The following is a 19,471-nucleotide window of genomic DNA, read 5'->3' as shown; positions in this document are numbered from 1 at the left end:
CAAAAATAATGCAAATTTTTGGTAACTATAAGGCAACGATTATGTATACATATCCGCCAAATTTGTAAGCACTTTAACTACCAAGTACTCTACTAATAGTAATTAAACCGTGTTAGGTACTTTTGATGTGTTATATCCCGTCGGACAGTTTTATTTATTGTTAGGTGTAGGTGAAAGTTTAGATTTCAGGTTTTTTAAAATACTTGTCAAATACTAAAAGCCAACTTTTATTCTCCTAATGATATTCCAACTGTTTTACACCAAATTAACATTACCTATTAGACAAGAGCTTAATATTATTCACTCTAGCAAAACAAAGCTACCTCCACACTAAATAGATGGATTTCTTCATTTTCCCCGATGCATGGCGACGTAGAACAAATGGTCCATTTTACTAGAGTAATGGCTCACTTAGATACGCGTGTATGTAGAACTTAGGCTGCCTTGGGAGCTTGTTAGTATTGTTAGATATTTCTTTGTCATTATCTCTCTGCTGGCTGGTGAAACTTCGTTTATAAGGCTATACAACGAAACTTTTCCATTCATGTAATATTTATTCTGACGTTTATATTATTTTATTTATACACATTTTTTCCAAAGCTGTCTGTATTTATACAACCTACTGGTGCTGAAGATAGCCTGACTCAGGAAACAAGGAAGATTGTTTTTCTATTCTAGCTTCTGTTTACTATCACAGGACTACAATAGGATAAATACAGAAATTTAATAGGTCTTTAAAATACGTAGACTACTGTAGGTTTTATTATAATGACGGTTAAAACTTTAAATAAGGAAAAGACATGAAACATCACTTTCACAGAAAAATAGAATTATTAGTACACTAATTTTTATTCATTTAGTGTAGGTACTCATTGCTGTAATGAGTATACAAAAATGTGACAAAAAAAGAGTTCCTGCCACTTATTCGTAACATGCCCATTACGGACCATATAAAAGACATTGAATAGACGGAAACTAGACGGCGCGAACAAAAGTATTTGCCGACGGTGGCTTAAGCGGGCATAATTGAGACATCTTAGCGGAGACGCTATTAGGAGCTTCGCTGAATACGAACAAAATTGTTCTTCCAAACTCAGTTGGTGAAAGACGCGTTGCGTTGCCGTATGACGAAGCCGAAGTTAGTGTGTTTATTTTAGCGTAATCCTATACAATCAAAAGGAGTTAGTTATTTTAAAGTTTATACCTGGATAATCAAGTATGTTGTGCTGCGCTGCGCGAACACAACTAAAACTTTTATCGATAGATCCTTCTATCAAATTGCACGAACAGGTATCGTACAAAGCATCCTTTTTATTATGTAGAACATTTAAGCATTAGAAAAAGAAGCTGCGCTTGAACTCGGCTTGCTGAGGGATCGGATCAACTAAAAACTACGTTCTTATAGTGGAATAGTGTACAAATATTTGCAGTATAAATATTTTTGCTTTAAGACTCTGATCTGTAAGTAGTATATATTTTTTCCTATATTTAAGAAAGAACTTTCAACGATCGAATTTAACCTGTCGTGAGATATACAAACATTAAACTAATTCTACAGTTTACACTCACGTGTTTTTAGTCACTCGCGCGACATGTTTCGTAGAGCGTCTCCTTTCTCAAGCACTAACAACTGTTTGTCGCTACAAGTGTTAGTTGACCCAAACCCAAACACCACACCACTATTCCCGCCTACTATGATAAGATAGCGCAAGACCTTCCCCAACCGGTTCTCTCAGCGCGCGCGCACCGTGCGACGCGGCGCGGAGCAGTACGCGAAGCACGGCCATCGTGAATGCTGTTGGCACTGTTAGTGCTTGAGAAAGAGACCTAGGCTCTCCGAAACATGTCGCGCGACTGACTAAAAACACGTGAGAGTAAATCGTAGAATTTAACTTTCAACGAGATCACCTTCGGATCGTTTTTTGTAACACAAAATGTACAGTCTACTTACCCACGTGTCTAGGTACTTACTTCTTCTGGGACTATTGCACAACACACATCACGTATGCTTTGCTAATTACAAACAAACTTCGAAGCCGACCGGCATTAGTAAAATTGGAATTATTCGCGCCCTGTTTTACTGCTTTTCTGGCAATTTACGTTAAAGTAATGTAGTTAGAATTTTCCCGAGTGTGCGTCGCTATTTTATTAAGAGAAACATATTTATTTTTACTTTTTTTTGTATTACTCAGGGTCCATTATTTTTCACATATAATGATTAATACCATAGTATGCCGTCCTCATTTATAACTTTCTAGCTGCAGTCGAAAAGGGTGCTCAATGAAGATCATTAGTGTGTGTGTTGTGTTCTTTGTCTGACGCCTATATGCATGTTTGTTAGTTTTAAAACACCAACATAAAGTAATTTTGACTGAATTATTTTTAAATTTATAGTGATTTTAGGATTAGTAAGAAAATCCAGAATCGCCATTAACTTATTTTTCTATAATTGAAAAATTTACAGTACTTATAACTACGTGAAAAAGTTTAAAATTTAAGACATTGTCTTATTATATTGCTAGAAAACACTGAATGTAAAATGAAGAAATAACCACTATTTTATTTGTAAATAGTAATTATTGTTTACAAAACTCATTTTGGAGGGGAGGGCAATCATAGAAAGTAATAAAGTTATGAACGATTTGAGTTAGGTAGTATGTATTAGATTACGAGGAACAATGATATCGAGCCAAAATAATAACAATGAAGTAAAAAGTAAAATAGAAATACTAAGAAGAAGCTTTATCATGCGAACAACTAAGGAGTGGAATTCACTTCCTGCAAATCTCTTCCCAGTCCACTATAACTTGGACCTTTTTAAATCTTTTTTTTTTTTTTTTTTATTCCGAAAAGGTAAGCATTTGACCACAATCTCACCTGATGGAAAGTGCCGATGTAGTCTAGGATGGAACATGCTTACCTAAAAGATGTCTATTCACTCTCGATTTAAAAAGGTCCAAGTTATAGTGGACTGGGAATAGATTTGCAGGAAGTGAATTCCACTCCTTAGCCGTACGCATGATAAAGCTGGATGCGTAGCGTTTAGTGCGGATCAGTGGTAAAGTAACGACGTAGATTGAAACGCAAGTCCGCGTCTAGTCCCACGGTGGCAGAACGGAGATGGGGGGATAAGATTATGTAATCCCATCGCACACTCCCCGAAATGTATCCTGTAGAATACCGATAAACAGGCTACCTTTCTACGGTGTTCTAGGCTCTGCAGTCTAGCCTCTACCAATCTCGCATCCCCAATAAGCTTCCTAGCGCGTTTGTCTATAGAATCTAGGGTGGCTAGCTGATACTTGGCGGATCCATCCCAAAGGTGACTGCAATACTTCATACACGACCGGACTTGAGCTATGTAAAGCTGAAGAAGCTGCTCCGGTGTGAAGTACTGCTTGACCCTAGAAAGGACGCCTAATCGTCTAGCTGCAGATTTAGCCAGAGATTCAATATACGCCCCGAAGCTCAGGTTAGATGAGATACTTGTGCCAAGTAGCTGGAGATGGTTGGATATCGGTACGGATACATCCCGGAAAGTCGGAGTCAGGTCGAAAGGACTCCGTTTCGCAGAGAACAGACACGCCTGTGTTTTGGTAGCGTTGAATTTGACCAGGTTTGCGTCGCCCCAATCGGATACTACCTTAAGTGTCAAATTCAGACGGTCTACCATAGCCTGTCGATTAGATTGGACTTCCTCTTTTTTGGCCCGAGCATTGGAGAAATATCTGTCCACGACAGTGCTGTCATCGGCATACCCAAAAGTATCTGGGACTAGCATGTCGTTGATATGCAGCAGAAATAAGGTCGCGGACAGAACAGAGCCCTGAGGAACACCGGCATTAATAGCCCATTGGTCAGATGTGTAGCCATCTAACACCACCCGGATGGAACGTTCACTCAGGAAATTCTCAATCCAGTTGCACAGGCCGGCTGGTATCCCGTATGCTGGAAGCTTGCTCACCAAACTTGCATGCCAGACCCGGTCGAATACTTTAGAGACATCGAGAGATACCGCAAGGGCTTCACCGTGCCTCTCAATTGCCTCGCTCCAAAGATGGGTAGCATGCACCAGAAGATCTCCAGTCGAACGACCCTCGCGGAAGCCATACTGAGAGTCGCTGAGTAAATCGTTATCCTCTAGGTGTGATAGGAGCCGCTTATTCAGTACACGCTCCATAATCTTGCAGAGTATGGAGGTGACCGAGATTGGTCGGTAATTGGCTGGGTCTGAACGACTACCTTTTTTGGGCACGGGTTGCACGTTTGCAAGCTTCCAACACGAGGGTACTACGCCAGTTTCGAGCGACAGGCGGTATAGGCGTGTTAAGATTGGGGACAACTCGGCTGCACAGTTTCGCAAGACAATAGCAGGGATTCCGTCGGGACCGCTGGCTTTATCCACGTCTAACGTTCGCAGTATTTTGAGGACTTCCTTTTGATGTATATGAACATCCCTCATGGAAATATTCATTTGAGGAAGCACGGGTGGAAGTTTACCGGCTGAGTCAAGACGTGAATTCTTAGCGAAAAGAGAAGCGAACAGGTCAGCTTTCTCTTTGGCTGTATGTGCTAGCGTTCCGTCAGGTTTTACCAGGGGAGGCAGTGATGGGCGGCAGAAATTTCCTTCGACCGCTTTCGCTAGGGACCAATCGAGAGTGAATAGACATCTTTTAGGTAAGCATGTTCCATCCTAGACTACATCGGCACTTTCCATCAGGTGAGATTGTGGTCAAATGCTTACCTTTTCGTAATAAAAAAAAAAGAAAAAATTTTTTTTTAATTTTAAGCATGAATAATGGAAGTATATTTTTATTAAGCTATGCAGATGAATCTCGCATACACTGACATACGAGTACAATCTAAGATTTCGACAATCTTTGAATAATAATTGCTACAAAAAGCAATTACAACCCTGTCTACAAATAAAAGCAAAGGCTTGTCATCTTAATTGCGTAATTTTAAATAATTTAACAATATTTGTCCACGTTCTCTACCACTTAGCGAGTCAACCATACAATAAAACCTCCTTTAATTACAGCGATGCCTGAAAACGAGCTTTCGCTTTTATCGTTCCCACGAAGGTGGTCATTAACCCGAAATATAGCTACAATTAACAAAAAAACCCACGCTCCCCTTTAATAAGGTGTTAAGTTTACCGTAGCGCTGTTTACAAAATGGACGGACATTAGTCACGAATTGTACCTGGATTTATAGGTACCTATTTACTTGTTTAAATATAGGTACATACCTACCTAGATGTCGACTTTTCATAGTCGGTAATAGTTTTCGGTATTTCTTTTTTTCGGATCGTTTTCTTGACGAACCTATGTAACTTCCTAAAATAAAACGTTTCTTAATAGAATGTGTATCTCAGTAGTATCTCGGTATAGCATCACACTGCTTCAAAGCACAAAAAAAATGAAAAATGTTTGAAAATCCTTTCTGTCTCTCACCATTTTGATATATATATTTTTTTTTGGTTAACAAAACTGAGCCAATGCAAACTAATTTTAGACTCGAAAAAACTGCAGCCGTAGTTTTAAACGTACGAAAAAAGGTAGCTAGTAAAATTTATTCACACCACCGGTAAAATTGAAATCGAAGCCGGCGGATGCATGACACTTCCTGTTGCACACACAACTTTGAACCAGTTTATCTCTATACAGGATGTAAAAAACACTGTAAAAACGTGACCATCGAAATATGATTATAGTATTTAAATCGAGGTTTTTAAGCAGACGTACTTATGTATACTTTCCACCAGTTAGTTTATCTCTTTATTACTTCGTTTTTTATTGTTGCTCATTCAGGTTTTACATAGGCAATTTGAAAATATATATGTTCACTTTCACTTAAGTCAGTAAGCGCTAAAAATGTTCATTATTATTGTGCCGTATATATAATAATATTTTTTTCTCCAATATGCTTGGAAATTTTTACAAATAGTACGGGAAGGTGTTCATTATGGTCAAACTCAAATCAAAATAAAAATCAAACCATTTCTGTCGTGTTTTAGCGGACGGGAAGTTATTACTGTATTGTTTTTTACTTTTTAAAGACACGTATCCACTAAGAAAAATCCAAACAGCCAATTATTATAGCCGCACGCCGCGTCTACACGGCCCGGTCAGCATCATTTCAAGCTGTGTCATGTCTCGTTCCTCCAAGACCGTCTTGTATGATCGTGCGAATACTGCTTAATAAAATCAAAGACTATATTTTTTTAAGGATATCGTGCGTGGACATACAGCTTATTAACACAATTATATTGAATGAACGAATATGATAATGGCAGAATAAATTGTGTCTTTAACTTTTTTTAAATTATTAAAGGGGAGAATTGTTTTTGACGTTTTTGATGTGAAGGTTCGATTTGAGTGCTGGTTGATGATTATTTTCTTTATTTTCTCGCATGTTTGGAGAAAATCACTAGGTATATATGCCTCGGCAGGAACAGCGATTCGTGGATTTATCTTCTTTGTCGAAACTCGTTTTTTTTTTATGGTAGAGGAGGCAAACGAGCAGACGGATCACCTGATGGTAAGCGATTACCGCCGCCCATGGACACCTGCAACACCAGAGGGGTTGTAAGTGCGTTGCCGGCCTTTAAGATGGGAGTACGCTCTTTTCTTGAAGGTTTGAAGGTCGTATCGGTCCGGAAATACCGCAGGCGACAGTTCATTCCCGAATTGCCATTTCCCGGCCTCCGCAATAATGTACTATTGATGCCCGAGTTTGTCACACAGTAAATTGAAACGAGTTTATAAAGCTCAGCCGGTATTTTTTCTACGACGTTAGTTTACATTCAACGAATTCAAGCGAATAAAAATTGCTCAAGCTAAATCAACCGTGTGTTGTTGCCACGATACCGATCAACTTTTGTCCCATTTTTTCTGTTCAGTGAAAGGAACTGAGTATGGCGCCTTAGATCAAAGCGATCTTCGCTTGTAATCGGTAACAGAATGTTACTTTAGTTCAAATGTTAGTTTCGTTTTAGGTACCCTGTGATACTGTAAAAGGTTTAATTCTTACGGGACAGTGAGGAAAAATCGTAAACTATAATAGATAACTAAGTATAATAATTACGAACCTCTAATGGTTTTTGATTTTTTTTTTCTATCTATATATCGCTCTATATAAAATATATTTAGAAAAAAACTGGTCTAAATTATTTATTACGTATCTTTCTCGCGTTATCCCGGCTTTTTGCTTTTGACGACCGGTCTGGCCTAGTGGGTAGTGACCCTGCCTATGAAGCTGATGGTCCCGGGGTCAAATCCTGGTAAGAGCATATATTTGTGTGATGAACACGGATATTTGTTTCTGAGTCATGGGTGTTTCTATGTATTTAAGTATTTATTATTATAATATATTATATATATCGTTGTCTAGGTACCTACAACACAAGCCTTATTGAGCTTACTGTGGGACTTAGTCAATTTGTGTAATAATGTCCTATAATATTTATTTATTTATTATTATTTATTTATTTTGCTACGGCTCATAGGCAGCCTGGGGTCCACTTGGCAACTAATCCCGAGAATTGACGTAGGCACTAGTTTTTATGAAAGCGACTGCCATCTGTCCTCTAACCCCTCTGGGTAAACTAGGCCTTATTGGGATTAGTCCGGTTTCATCACGAAGTTTTCTTTCACCGAAAAGCGAGTGGTAAATATCAAATTATGATATTTTGTACATAGGTTCTGAAAAACTCAATGGTACGAGCCGAGGATGATTTATTACGTATATTCATTATGTTTCTATAGGACGCTTACAATTTTATAAAATGATAGTTAATGTTTTCTTATATTTATCAAATGTTACTCACGTAGATTTACGACTAATTTTAATAATAAGAAGTGGCTCAAATTACAAATTTATTACAAGAACATGCTTTTCTACAACATTCATTATATTGTTATTGTGTAATGTATCCACACTCATATTCAAACAAGCCCAAAAATGACCGAATTTATCCATCGTAAAGCTTCTGTCATCGTCCGTTGACGTCGCAACCCAACTCCCCGGAGACGTGGCATCGTGGAAACAGACAGTAATCTAGTTCTTCCAATCCCCTTTGTGAGGACATCTCGAGGTCTTTTGTGTAAGACAATTATCGTTCCGGATATTTCTAGCGTAAAAACGTATTTTACGAGAACAGAAAAGGACGGTAGGGGAGATACTGGGACGGTTATGGCGTGCTCGCATTTGAGAGTTTATTAGTACAACGGAAGTGCTGAAACGAAGGAAAGTTGCTCAAGGGCACGCGCGCTGTAACTTATAACGAAGTGGGCTAGGAAAACTCCAGTGCTAATAAATATAGCCATGTTTGTATATACATAATGTGAAATCTTGTAATGTCGACACTGAAAATGTCGACCGACATCAAGGATCCCAATACCCTGACATGGTAAGGACAAGCCTTGGAACTGTGGGACCACAGTAAATGGGATTTTATTTATTTACAATATAACAAATAAAGTACAAATGGCGAACTTAATGTCTAAAGGCATTCTCTACCGGTCAAACAACCAGTGTAGCACTTTGTTTTAAATTCCAGCCTTTATGGCATTATAAACTTAAGACATAGTATCTACAAGTTTATATCATATCCTTAGTACATTATGATTCAAAAATATGCAGTAATTTCAAGTTTTGTATTTTGATATCGTTCGCAAACGTATCTGCTTCTTTAAAAACTAACGCAGTAATTGGTCAAAAAAACAGAAATCAATTGAAAATAATAGCACAATAACATTCAAAGAAGAACGAATAACTGCAAAACGCATAAATATAACTAATATGTTTTTGCTGACCCAAGGCATAACTTTTCCATATTAATATAGCGTGTACATTTTGCGATGAAGAGAGTGCAAATATAATATTAAATTTGGTTTTTAAGAAGATGAAGCCCACAATTCAAAAGAAACAGAAGCTCATGAGGTGCGTGATATTGTACAAGTACGCTAATGTAGGATCTTTTAAAAGATATACGAGTATATATATTTTTTGTTCGCTATTAGAACCACGTGGTTCAAGCCCTTCAAGCTCTCTAATTCTAATCAGTTATAACCTAAGTTGATTGTTCTACGTTTAAATTCCATTAAATTATTTATTTGAGACATACTTGATCATTGTCATCACTTGTTTTGGATCTCGTGCTAGATTCTCGTGCAATTGTATGTTTCATGATATTATACGAATTCTGTTAAGTTTACCCAATAAAGTAAAATAGAATAAAATAAAATTAACATGCAGGATGATTTTGTTATCTCTGACCGATTTTTTTTAGGCGCTAAATTGTTTATTTATTAATGATTTTTTTCTTAAAATTATTTTCCAAGAAGCATGGGTACCATATTCGGTTAGATGTAAATAATCTTGTTAGGTAGCAGTCATTGTATAAACGAAGGTAGTTTTCAATGTAAACTAATAACAAGCCGCTTAGCATACCGTTTTAGTTCGCGGACCTTGATAGCATACGCGCGCGCCCTCTTATCTGCATTTTAAAATACTTTCTAACCATATATGTGATATATGAACGAAGCCGAAAGTCGCCATCGAGGCTTAAAAAAATGCACAATTCTAATCTTTGAATCATCATTCAGAGACAGGACATTTATTTTAAGTTTATTTTTAGTTTGTATTATTAATTTTAACCTTATGTATGATTTATTGTTCTAAGTGTTCGAAGTGAGATGAGACAGCAGTGCTACGCCAATTAAAGGACGATGTGTAAATTCGTGCAAGACTTTTTACAGCTACAATTTTTTTGCATCTTTTTTGAATTAGATTATTTTAATACAAATAAAGTTGTTGCAGTGCCTACTCCTGCTTATGCGTGCTTACTAAAGTCACTAAGAATGAACGTAAGTTGATATTGTAAAAAGTTTAATTACGAAAAATTTTCATCAACTGTGTATAAAGTAGGACGTAAAGTTTATGATTTTGATATATCTAGTAAGTATCTAATTACTTAAACATGTGACGTTTTCAGAAAAACGGCAATGTCAATAGAGAATATTGCTTATTTTATTTATATGGCATAGACTCCTAATTTTTCAATTTATTTCACTTTCTTTTGTTTCAATTTCATCAGTCAGACATATTGAGCAAAATATATAACGTATATTATATAGTCGATAAAGTATCCGCAACGCAAGCCTTTTAGCCTACTGATAGGATTTCATTGCTTTATGTAAGAAAGACCAAAAATAAATAAAAATATTATAAATGTAAAAGTGTGTATGTTTAACTACTTCTACGTAGACGCAGTCGCGGGCAGAAATTAGTATTTTAATAATGCCTATGACGAAATTTATGTTTGTTCTAATTATCGACTCCATAGGATAACCGGCGGCCATGATTGTCCAAGCTCGATCATCGACGGATTACTTGTACCGATTAGATTAACCTACCGCGCGGATTATAGAGCGTCAGGTCAATTCAATACTATACAGGTTACTTGCTATCTGAATTTAATTTGCTCGCTTCTAACACACACTACAATATCCTCGTACCGTCAAACTATAGAAACCTTATTTATCTGTGCAGATAAATTGACAGAGTAGTATAATTGACTGAGAGCCTAATTTTTAAAATTAATGAGTTTCAGGTTCAAATCTCGGAAGCGACAATTATTTTTGTAATGTGCACAAATACTGAGTGATTTTGGGGTTGCGAAGTCCTGTAGGGCTAAGATGGTCGATTCTTTGTCATTTGTCACGTTCTAACAAGTAAGTGCGAAAGTGACGGGCATAGTGACAAGTGATAAAAATGCAATCATGCCACTGCTGGTATTAAGCTTGCCTACTTTTAAAATTTCATACTTTTATAAGTGTGAATGGGTTCAAATTTTTGTGTCCATGTTCGCTGGTACCACAGACAAAACTGCAGGTTCATATTAAACATAAAAAAAAATATATATATAACGATAAGCCTTCTTTGGTGCAGGTACCTTACATGATAAAAATATATTTTTCAATGTAAGCACTACTTGTTTTCCTTACGAAATGCAATCATACATTTTCCGTTTGTTCAACACCAAAACCAATATCTTACGAGTTAATAATCCAGGAAAATCGATGTATGAAAATGTCTCCAGCGCTTAGAAAATTTGCCACGAACGCGTTTCTATTCTTATTTGAGCCACATAATACACAAAAGGCTAAGGAAGCCGAGTAGTCCGCTGACACAGCCTCTCCGTAGCAACTCGAGTCCCCTGACCTTTTTAGGATTCCGTCGAAAATAGAAACCACAACTGGTAAAAACTTTTTTTTATATAGTCGTCCTGAATGTTTCAGTGTTGTTTGTTGTTGTTTGTGTTGTTGTTGTGATGTTTCTTCAAAATGGAAATATATAGACAAAGGGTCTGTAACTTGCATTATAACTTGATTGGGTTGCAGCACCTATAGGCGGGCTTTTGCAGAACGAAGTAGTAGGGAGACACAGTACATATACATATTATATCAATTTAGGTGTCCACTTAAAATATATTTTAAGATAAAATGATCAATTTTCAAAATTATTTCAATATCACACATTGCGTTAGTTTTCTAAGTAACAATTTAATTTAATCTATTTTTTGTAGCTAATTTAACTTATCTCTATTAAAATCTACTTATCAACTGATCCAGCATTTATAATTGTCTAGATGATACCTAACTAATATTTCATTTAGTATAAGGCTATGTTATAAGCTACAGAGTTATAAGTGGTTTTTGATATAATTAATGTAAGTGTTACTAAAAATAAGGTTCTTCTAACTTACAAAAATATTTTACGAAAATATCACGAATACAAGTAGGTGAGTAAAATACGTCATATCTTTTGACTGCTTCAACCCTTTGCCTCACAAAGCACTTTCCTCATATAAATAGGGAATAGAGCTAGAAGGGGACATATTAAAATAAGTTTGAATAACCCCACAAACCAATAAGGGTATATTTGAATGTATATATAAATAAATTCTTCGAATATTACACAATGGCCAGGTTAAGGGCGCAAGGAAACTGAAAACTCGGAATCTTTTGATTTAGGATATTAGTATAGTTTAGGTAGTATCATATATTAGGTAGGTAGGTAGTATTCCTTTGTCATGATATATTTTACAATGGAAATACTTTTTTATGGAGTTTTCTACGGTGTCGTTATAAAAATCCACATCTATTCTGCGGCCGGCTACTAGGCATTACACTTGGCTAATAAAAGTCACATATTTTATTATTTTTGGTATCTATAGTAAGTACGTAAGTAATGTTATGTGGTAAATGTCCACTTTGAGTGTTTCTCAGCGACGCTATAGTTTTCTGTGACATAAACGCATATTGCTTGTGTCAGCGACAACCTACCTACATGTATAAATACATATTTTGTGAAATAAAGAAAATTATTCAGATCTGCACTAGTCGTTTCACTCTCGCCGCCTATCACTACCCCGTCACTCTGCCCCAAACTTGGAAGAACTTGAAGCCCTAAAGATTAGTACTATGTAGTAAATTAACCGCAGTGTATGTATACCAGCAAAACAAGCGTTGTCCAAAATGTGGTTATAATTATTAATTTTCAGCAAGACAAGGGTTTGACAAACATTTCCTTCCAAACATTCCCGCTCTTAAATGATTTGGTAAATTACGAAAACGGTATATACTTACGTGTACAAGACTTGGGCTCGTCGCTTTTGTCTCCACAGTCGTCCTCTCCATTACAATACTTGTCCAGCGATATACACTGTCCCGTATCACACAGGAGCTCGCTCAGCCTGCAAGGATTCTGCGCGTTTCTAGGAAACTTCACACTTTTCACAGGTACAACCATAATGTCGGAAATTATGTCTAAACTGTCCTCATTCACAAATTCCTCGTTCAAGTCTTGAGGACTGCACAGTTTTAGAGATAATAGTACTAAGATGAATAGGAATGTTCTGTTATTGATTACGTCTTGGAAATTCTTTAGGCGACACATCTTTGGCTCCTTCTCATCCAGGTCCTGTGTTTGTCACAACATTTTTCTGCTGAGTTGTTGGGTGATCATTTTTGTACCTGCAATGGCAAAAGTTACAATTAGATCTCTAGGCACATACTTGTACCATTATTTTTTGTAAAAGGGACATTGTCACATTTAATTATTTCCAAATGTAGAAATACGTGTAATTTTGGACATAACTAGGTTAGATACAATACATGACCCGTGACGTGCTTATTCGTAATCAGCTTCGTTGTCATGTTTAATAAAAACCTATTTACACATTACAACGACAGAAATAGGTGTTTCTAATAAATTTTAAATAAAACAGGTAATTTGAATGTAATCGTAAATATGTGCGATAACTTTTGTCTGTAAGATTGTCTTCATTTATATAATTATTTTATTCAAGACGACATTTCCACGAAATCCAAAATTATTGAAAATAATTGAGTTTACATTAAAACGTAGTGTTTTAATAATTTCTCCAATAATTTAATTCGGCAATCACGAACATGTTAATAAGTTATTTTCATACCGTCCAGGTAATTGAATGTCTATAATTCTGAGTAATTAAACCAATTTGGCCAATTAACTCGCCTACCTACTCACTTATTAATAGCACGACTGGAACTAAGTTCAATTACAAACTTAAAGGAACATTAAATTAGTGATCGGATAGTTCCAATATAACGTACAATACGTAATAATATATCGTACGTACAATCCTCTAGGGGCCGATGCGGTAAAAAAAAGGTTTTGGTTTTATTTTGATACGACCTTGAGTCATACGCACATTCAATAAGTGAGAGTGAAATGCCTTATGAGTCGACTTCTGGTTGCATTTTTTCAACAGTAAATGCAATCAGAAGTCGATTAGGTGTTGACTCAACACGAATCAGCTGATAGATGCTCACGGTCAAAGTAGTATCAAAATATTTTGAAAACCGTATCAAATTATGGAATGAAATCGGTCTCAGGCGCTTCAAGCATTCTATTTGTATCAGAGCAATGCCTTAGGTGATCAATATATTACGCTGTAATACAATATAGTTATGTAGGTACATTACATTACGGCATCCGTATATAAGTACAAACACGTTGTATGATTAAATGCAAAACATATTAATTACATATCTAACTATGGATTGTTTTATAATAGCGGGCGGTAATTTTTTATAAAGTATGTAATACAGACATGCTCGACAAGCTTGTGCCAGCTTTAATAAGTTGACCTGTAATCTAACAGTAAAATATACCTACTATTTAGTGAAATATACTATACGTATAAAGTACCATTCAGTCTATTACTCTTCACCATTAGGCGGCCAAAATCACATTGTCATCCTTCGTTATTTGCCACCAACGTGATGTAAAATATTTTATTAAAATATGTACCTTTTAGAAACAAATACCAATCTCAAGTTACAATTGCGCACAGCCAGTGCAAACACGTATTCGCATAGGAATAAGATACACATATTATATATGTATAGTTAGAGCTGACACGGGGCCACTTACCGTACCCAACATAAAACTGCCAACCGAAAAGGAAAAAGAAAATCAAACGCCAAAGAACAAACAGAGCGTGTAAACTTCCATAGGTGCTACAAATGACATGTGTGCAACCTACGTAACCTTCGACCTTTGTAAGTAGGGCGATACATTCAGCTATTTACCCAAGTGTGTCCATAAATATACCCACACCTGATACGCCGGCTGGATTGCGCATAGATAAAGAAATTTAATATCGTATTTGCAGCGTAGTCTGATTTATGGTGTATGCCGGTGGTGCACTTAGTTTGATTTAGGGGTGAAATAGGATCATATACTTAACGGTTAGAGGGGTGAATGTTGGGAACACGATTTATAGTTATGTGCGGGTGCTTATGGGTTCACATTTCAATTGTTTTAAGGTTAACTTATGTTAAAGATTACGTGTGTTAATAGACTTATCGCTGCGTTTTGTACTTATCTTTCTTTGCAATTCGTTTCAGTTCGTGCTTGGAATATATACTACAATACACCTGTATATGAGTTATACACCTACATAGGCTTTAATCTCTCTGTACTGATTTTCTTTTCCGCACCAATTGTAAGTTTCTGCTTGGCCCAATGGTTGACTGGTGGAGAATGCCTTAAAGCATTAAGATCGCTATATGTACTTTTTTGTATTGTGCAATAAAGGTTAAATAAATAAAGGCTCACTTAGTTGTAAAAAATATGTTAACAATTATAAACTGAAATAAAGCTTTTGAGTGCTTTTGCTTTAGTTTTCGGTGTTCTTTTAACAACTTATGAAGTTTCTGAACATTCGACTATGGAAGTTCATCTGATATGTCGTCCAGTAGGCCAATTCAAACTCAAAATTACGTCTTAATGATATCAGACGCCCGTGCGTCTCGCTCACACCAATACATGAACGGATAAGTGGGTATATATTTATATATGTATATTAATGTATCATATTATTTATGTACGTATAATTTTATATAATTTTGTGATATTTTTTTGTTATTTTACTCTGCACCAATTAGGATCTTTCGGTTTGGCTCATGGTTGACTGGTAGAGAATGCCTTCTGGCATTAAGTCCGCCATTTGTACTCTTCATGTATTGTGCAATAAAGTTTAAATAAATAAGTACGAGCAAAATACACGGGCGACTGACATCATTTGTATATCATTTTGATATCATAACATAATGTAAGTTTGAATTGGCCTGAATGATATAATATGTCTATTGAAAAAAAAAACATGAAATGTATGTTTTATTATAAAAGAATAATATTATAAAATAATAATACTAACTGCGATATAATATCCAACTTAATCTTTATTAGGGTGACCTGCAAAAAAATAATGTGACGTAGTTAGTCTTAAGTATTGGGTACGTTGATTTTCGTGAATTGAGCATTTTTATTTTAAGTTACATTAATGAAAATATGTTAGCGTATCCTATGCTATAAAATAAAACATATATGTATGTGTATGAAGTAAGTACAATAGCACAATAAAATTTAATCTGTTAATTTAGATCAATTGAATAAATTAACATAAAACTTTACATGTCTGTAACTACGCTTAATTACGCTCTTTTTTGATTTTCCTTAAATGACTAAAACAAACTTAAAAACAAAAAACATTTTTTTCCATAAGGCCATTGCTTGGTTATTGGCATCGATTAGTTGGTCGTTAGGAGTATTACAACCCATAAATCCACGAAATTAATTCCTATTTTTGGAATTCTCCCTGCAATATACCTGAATACAAGGTGTACTTATATCTGTTTGATGACAGCTTACATTAGACACGTGAATATATTTGATAGCAATAATGTTGCCAAGAGATTACATGACACATTAAGTAGGCACACAAATCGCACACAACATTGTTTGTTTGTTATATAATCCACGTGTAATTAGCCTGTTATAATAATAGCAGGCACCCAATTAATTACGCGCTCAAACAACCGTCTCGTAAAACGGAAATTAGAGGACCACAGAGTAGCAAACACTCCTGTACGTGTATATGATGAAGCAAAATATAAAGTTATTAGCAGAGCATGCACCCAACAGTCAATATGAAAAGGCGCTAAAAGATCTGAGGATAAATCCTTTGCTAATTTAGAGAGAGCCTACTCATTTTGTGTCAAAAAAAAAACAAACTAAAAAAATGATATGTTTATGTTGAGACGCAATAAGTTTTTGGCAAAAATTTCATTTTTGGTACAAGCTTTTATCGCTGACTGTACCTTTCTTTCCACAGGCAACTAATACGCATCGAGACAATTCTAAAAACCCCAAACACAATTAGGTAGCGTTGTCTTATCACAGAGTTCCTGTGGCTACCTCCTGTCTCCATCATCAGATCAGCTCGATGATACCATAATATTGCATTGTCACCCAACTTACATATGTATGCAAATTTTCAGCTACATTGGAAATCGGGAAGTGGGTCAAATTTAACTTGCAAGATTTGATTACAGACAACGGGACAGGTAAAACTAAATAAAAGCTTGCAAAGTTTGACTAACAGGATTCTTTGTATAAACGTTACGCCTATATCACACATCAAATTACTTTTGTTTTCGAATATTATTATCACTGTTGCAGCGTGCAATTATAGCTGCAACATTTCGGAAGTCACCGCAACTGTGACAGCAACATGCAAATGACCGTAAAAGCGAATTTGTGTTACCAAATGCAAAGCGCTCACAAAGGGTTGAAATTTGCAATTCTATTTTATAAGCGATGCAGATAATACGTTGAAACGTGAAACCGACGTTCACGTGAAACGTTCGAACTCTAGTGGTTTCGGCCAATATGTTTTCCGGCATAATTCATCGTTATTGAAAAGTTTTCATATTAATACGCGGTTCAGCTAACGCTAGTATGATAACTGGTGAAATATGGTCAGAGTTGCACGTTACCGTAACCATGTATTATGAAATCTATAGTTTTTTTTTTGTATTAAAATCAACATTAAGGTTCAATTTTTTAAAAAAGATCATCCACAATTAATTTTAAATACCTATATATTATATTTACCGTTACCTAATTTTAAGAATATAGATAGTAATGACACTTATGAAAAAAAAATTAAGCACTTATGTGTATTTAGGGATGTACCCGAAGGGTTTGGCAATTGCAAAACAACGTATGACCTTTAAAAGGCTACCAACATACATCTTAGTATCCACATATAACAACTAATCTTTTAAAAAACTCAATGAGAGAGTTTGCACCCACAGAACTACGATGATTTTTATTCTACAGGGTATAATAAAAAGGGAACGGATTTCTCAGAAACTACCTGAGTGGAAGATTTATTAAGATGATTTTAAAGATTCATAAAATTTAATTTAAAAAGAAAGATTTTTCGAATTTCGCCGTCATTTGAGAGATTGTTATTGTAATTGGAACGACCTAGGTCAAGGCAAATAACGATAACAAAAAATATTGTTTATTTAAATACAAATAAATAAATATAAAATCTCATTTGTAAAACAAAATGTCCACTACAAAATTTTAACTACAACATTAGTAATCTTAAGAGCCCTCGATCCCTCCAGGAAACAAGGTAATCTGGCGGACAGTGATAAATTAATGAGTAAATAAGCGTTGATAATGATCTGGAGCAAAAAAGCGAGCCACAGGACACCCCAACTGCAACTCTGACGTGACAAATGACGGGGCGGGAAAAAATGAACCATTTAAAATTCCCGTCCTTCGCCTCCACCACTGGGTGATTATTCTTATAGCTCACTCGTACATCGCTGCTGGTAAACCAATAAAAGTGACTATGGCTACACATCAGTTTTATTAATCTTGAGGAAACTGTTATGCTGGTCCACCTGAACGTGTTTGGAATAACAGTGAGGTTTTCGTACAATATCTCGAGCTGTGACGCTAATTTAGGAGTTATCTAAGCCTCTTATCAATTTCATTCGTTATTCTATTTATACTTACCAAATTCTAATAGCTTTTGGCAGGCTCTCAGATTCAGTTTTTCAGATAACGGTAAGAGATATTCATTCGCGGATACGCCTAAAAGCCGGTTTTATGAATGAATAGGCTTCGTTTGACCTAAATTTTTGCTGGCGGAAAGTTCTAATTAGGTCGTAGATGATATAGATATGAAGACTATTCTAGTTTTAATTGGTGCTGTTGATTCTATACCTACTTACTTTTAATGTCGATTTGATATTTTCTCGCTTTATTAGATAAGCTTGCAATATTAGATATTTATACTTGTTTCCATTATTATTAGATACACATTGTGAAATGTATAAAGGCAACAAAATTGCTTTAAGTACACGCAACATTTGTCATTTTTGTACCTATTTTTATTTTTGTAGCCTTCCTGGAACAATTGTATTTCGGACATTCGAAGGAGGCGTGCACAGTGCCGAACGTACACGTTTTTATTACTTTAATAAAATGTAAACTACTTATTTTTATTTATTGATATTCATTTTACCTAAATGATTATTAATAAAGTTATATTGAGAAATATCATATTGTTTGAGTTTTCTCATTTTTATTGCAATGTAACACAATTTGACAATCTTCACCTGCCGTTTTCCACAATGCTACACTTGAATTTTAATTTTCACAACTAGTTGTATACTTTTAGGAATATCATCTTACGAGTAAATTATACCCATAAACTGGAGTTCATCTTCGGTAGTCAGGAAGTCTCTCCAATCTAATCGCTGACAGAGGTTTTTCTACGGGAGACAAATTTCTGCAAAAATCGCAAATATACAAAAATGAAAATTCCATGTAACTACTTCAAAGTAAAGTCAAATCAAAAATGTGCAATATTGAACATAAGAAAATTTAATAGTGTATTAAAGAGTTTATCAAATTTAAAGAAACAACTATGTTTATGAGAAACACCTCATAAATTCTCACAGAAGACGCTGTTCAAAAAGTCTTAGGAGACATGTAATATAAAAGGCGAACACTTCAATTCGCCCTTTTATTTTAAATACGATTGTAT

At 35.5% G+C, this 19,471-nt stretch overlaps 1 protein-coding gene across 1 annotated transcript in view; it reads right to left on the bottom strand.

The window, feature by feature from the left end:
* LOC133524181 (uncharacterized) overlaps window positions 1–19,471 on the bottom strand; it is a 67,844-nt gene that overhangs the window by 18,569 nt on the left and 29,804 nt on the right. The window contains exon 2 of the mRNA XM_061860052.1: window positions 12,657–13,043. Coding sequence (XP_061716036.1) covers window positions 12,657–12,966 — 310 coding nt within the window. The 5' untranslated portion in view covers window positions 12,967–13,043. The remainder of the gene's footprint in view (window positions 1–12,656; window positions 13,044–19,471) is intronic.

The sequence above is a fragment of the Cydia pomonella genome, chromosome 13 (genome assembly GCF_033807575.1).
Source record: "Cydia pomonella isolate Wapato2018A chromosome 13, ilCydPomo1, whole genome shotgun sequence".
NCBI lineage: Eukaryota > Metazoa > Arthropoda > Insecta > Lepidoptera > Tortricidae > Cydia > Cydia pomonella.
Note: the sequence above shows the minus strand (reverse complement) of the source record. Positions and strands in the feature narration are given on the sequence as shown.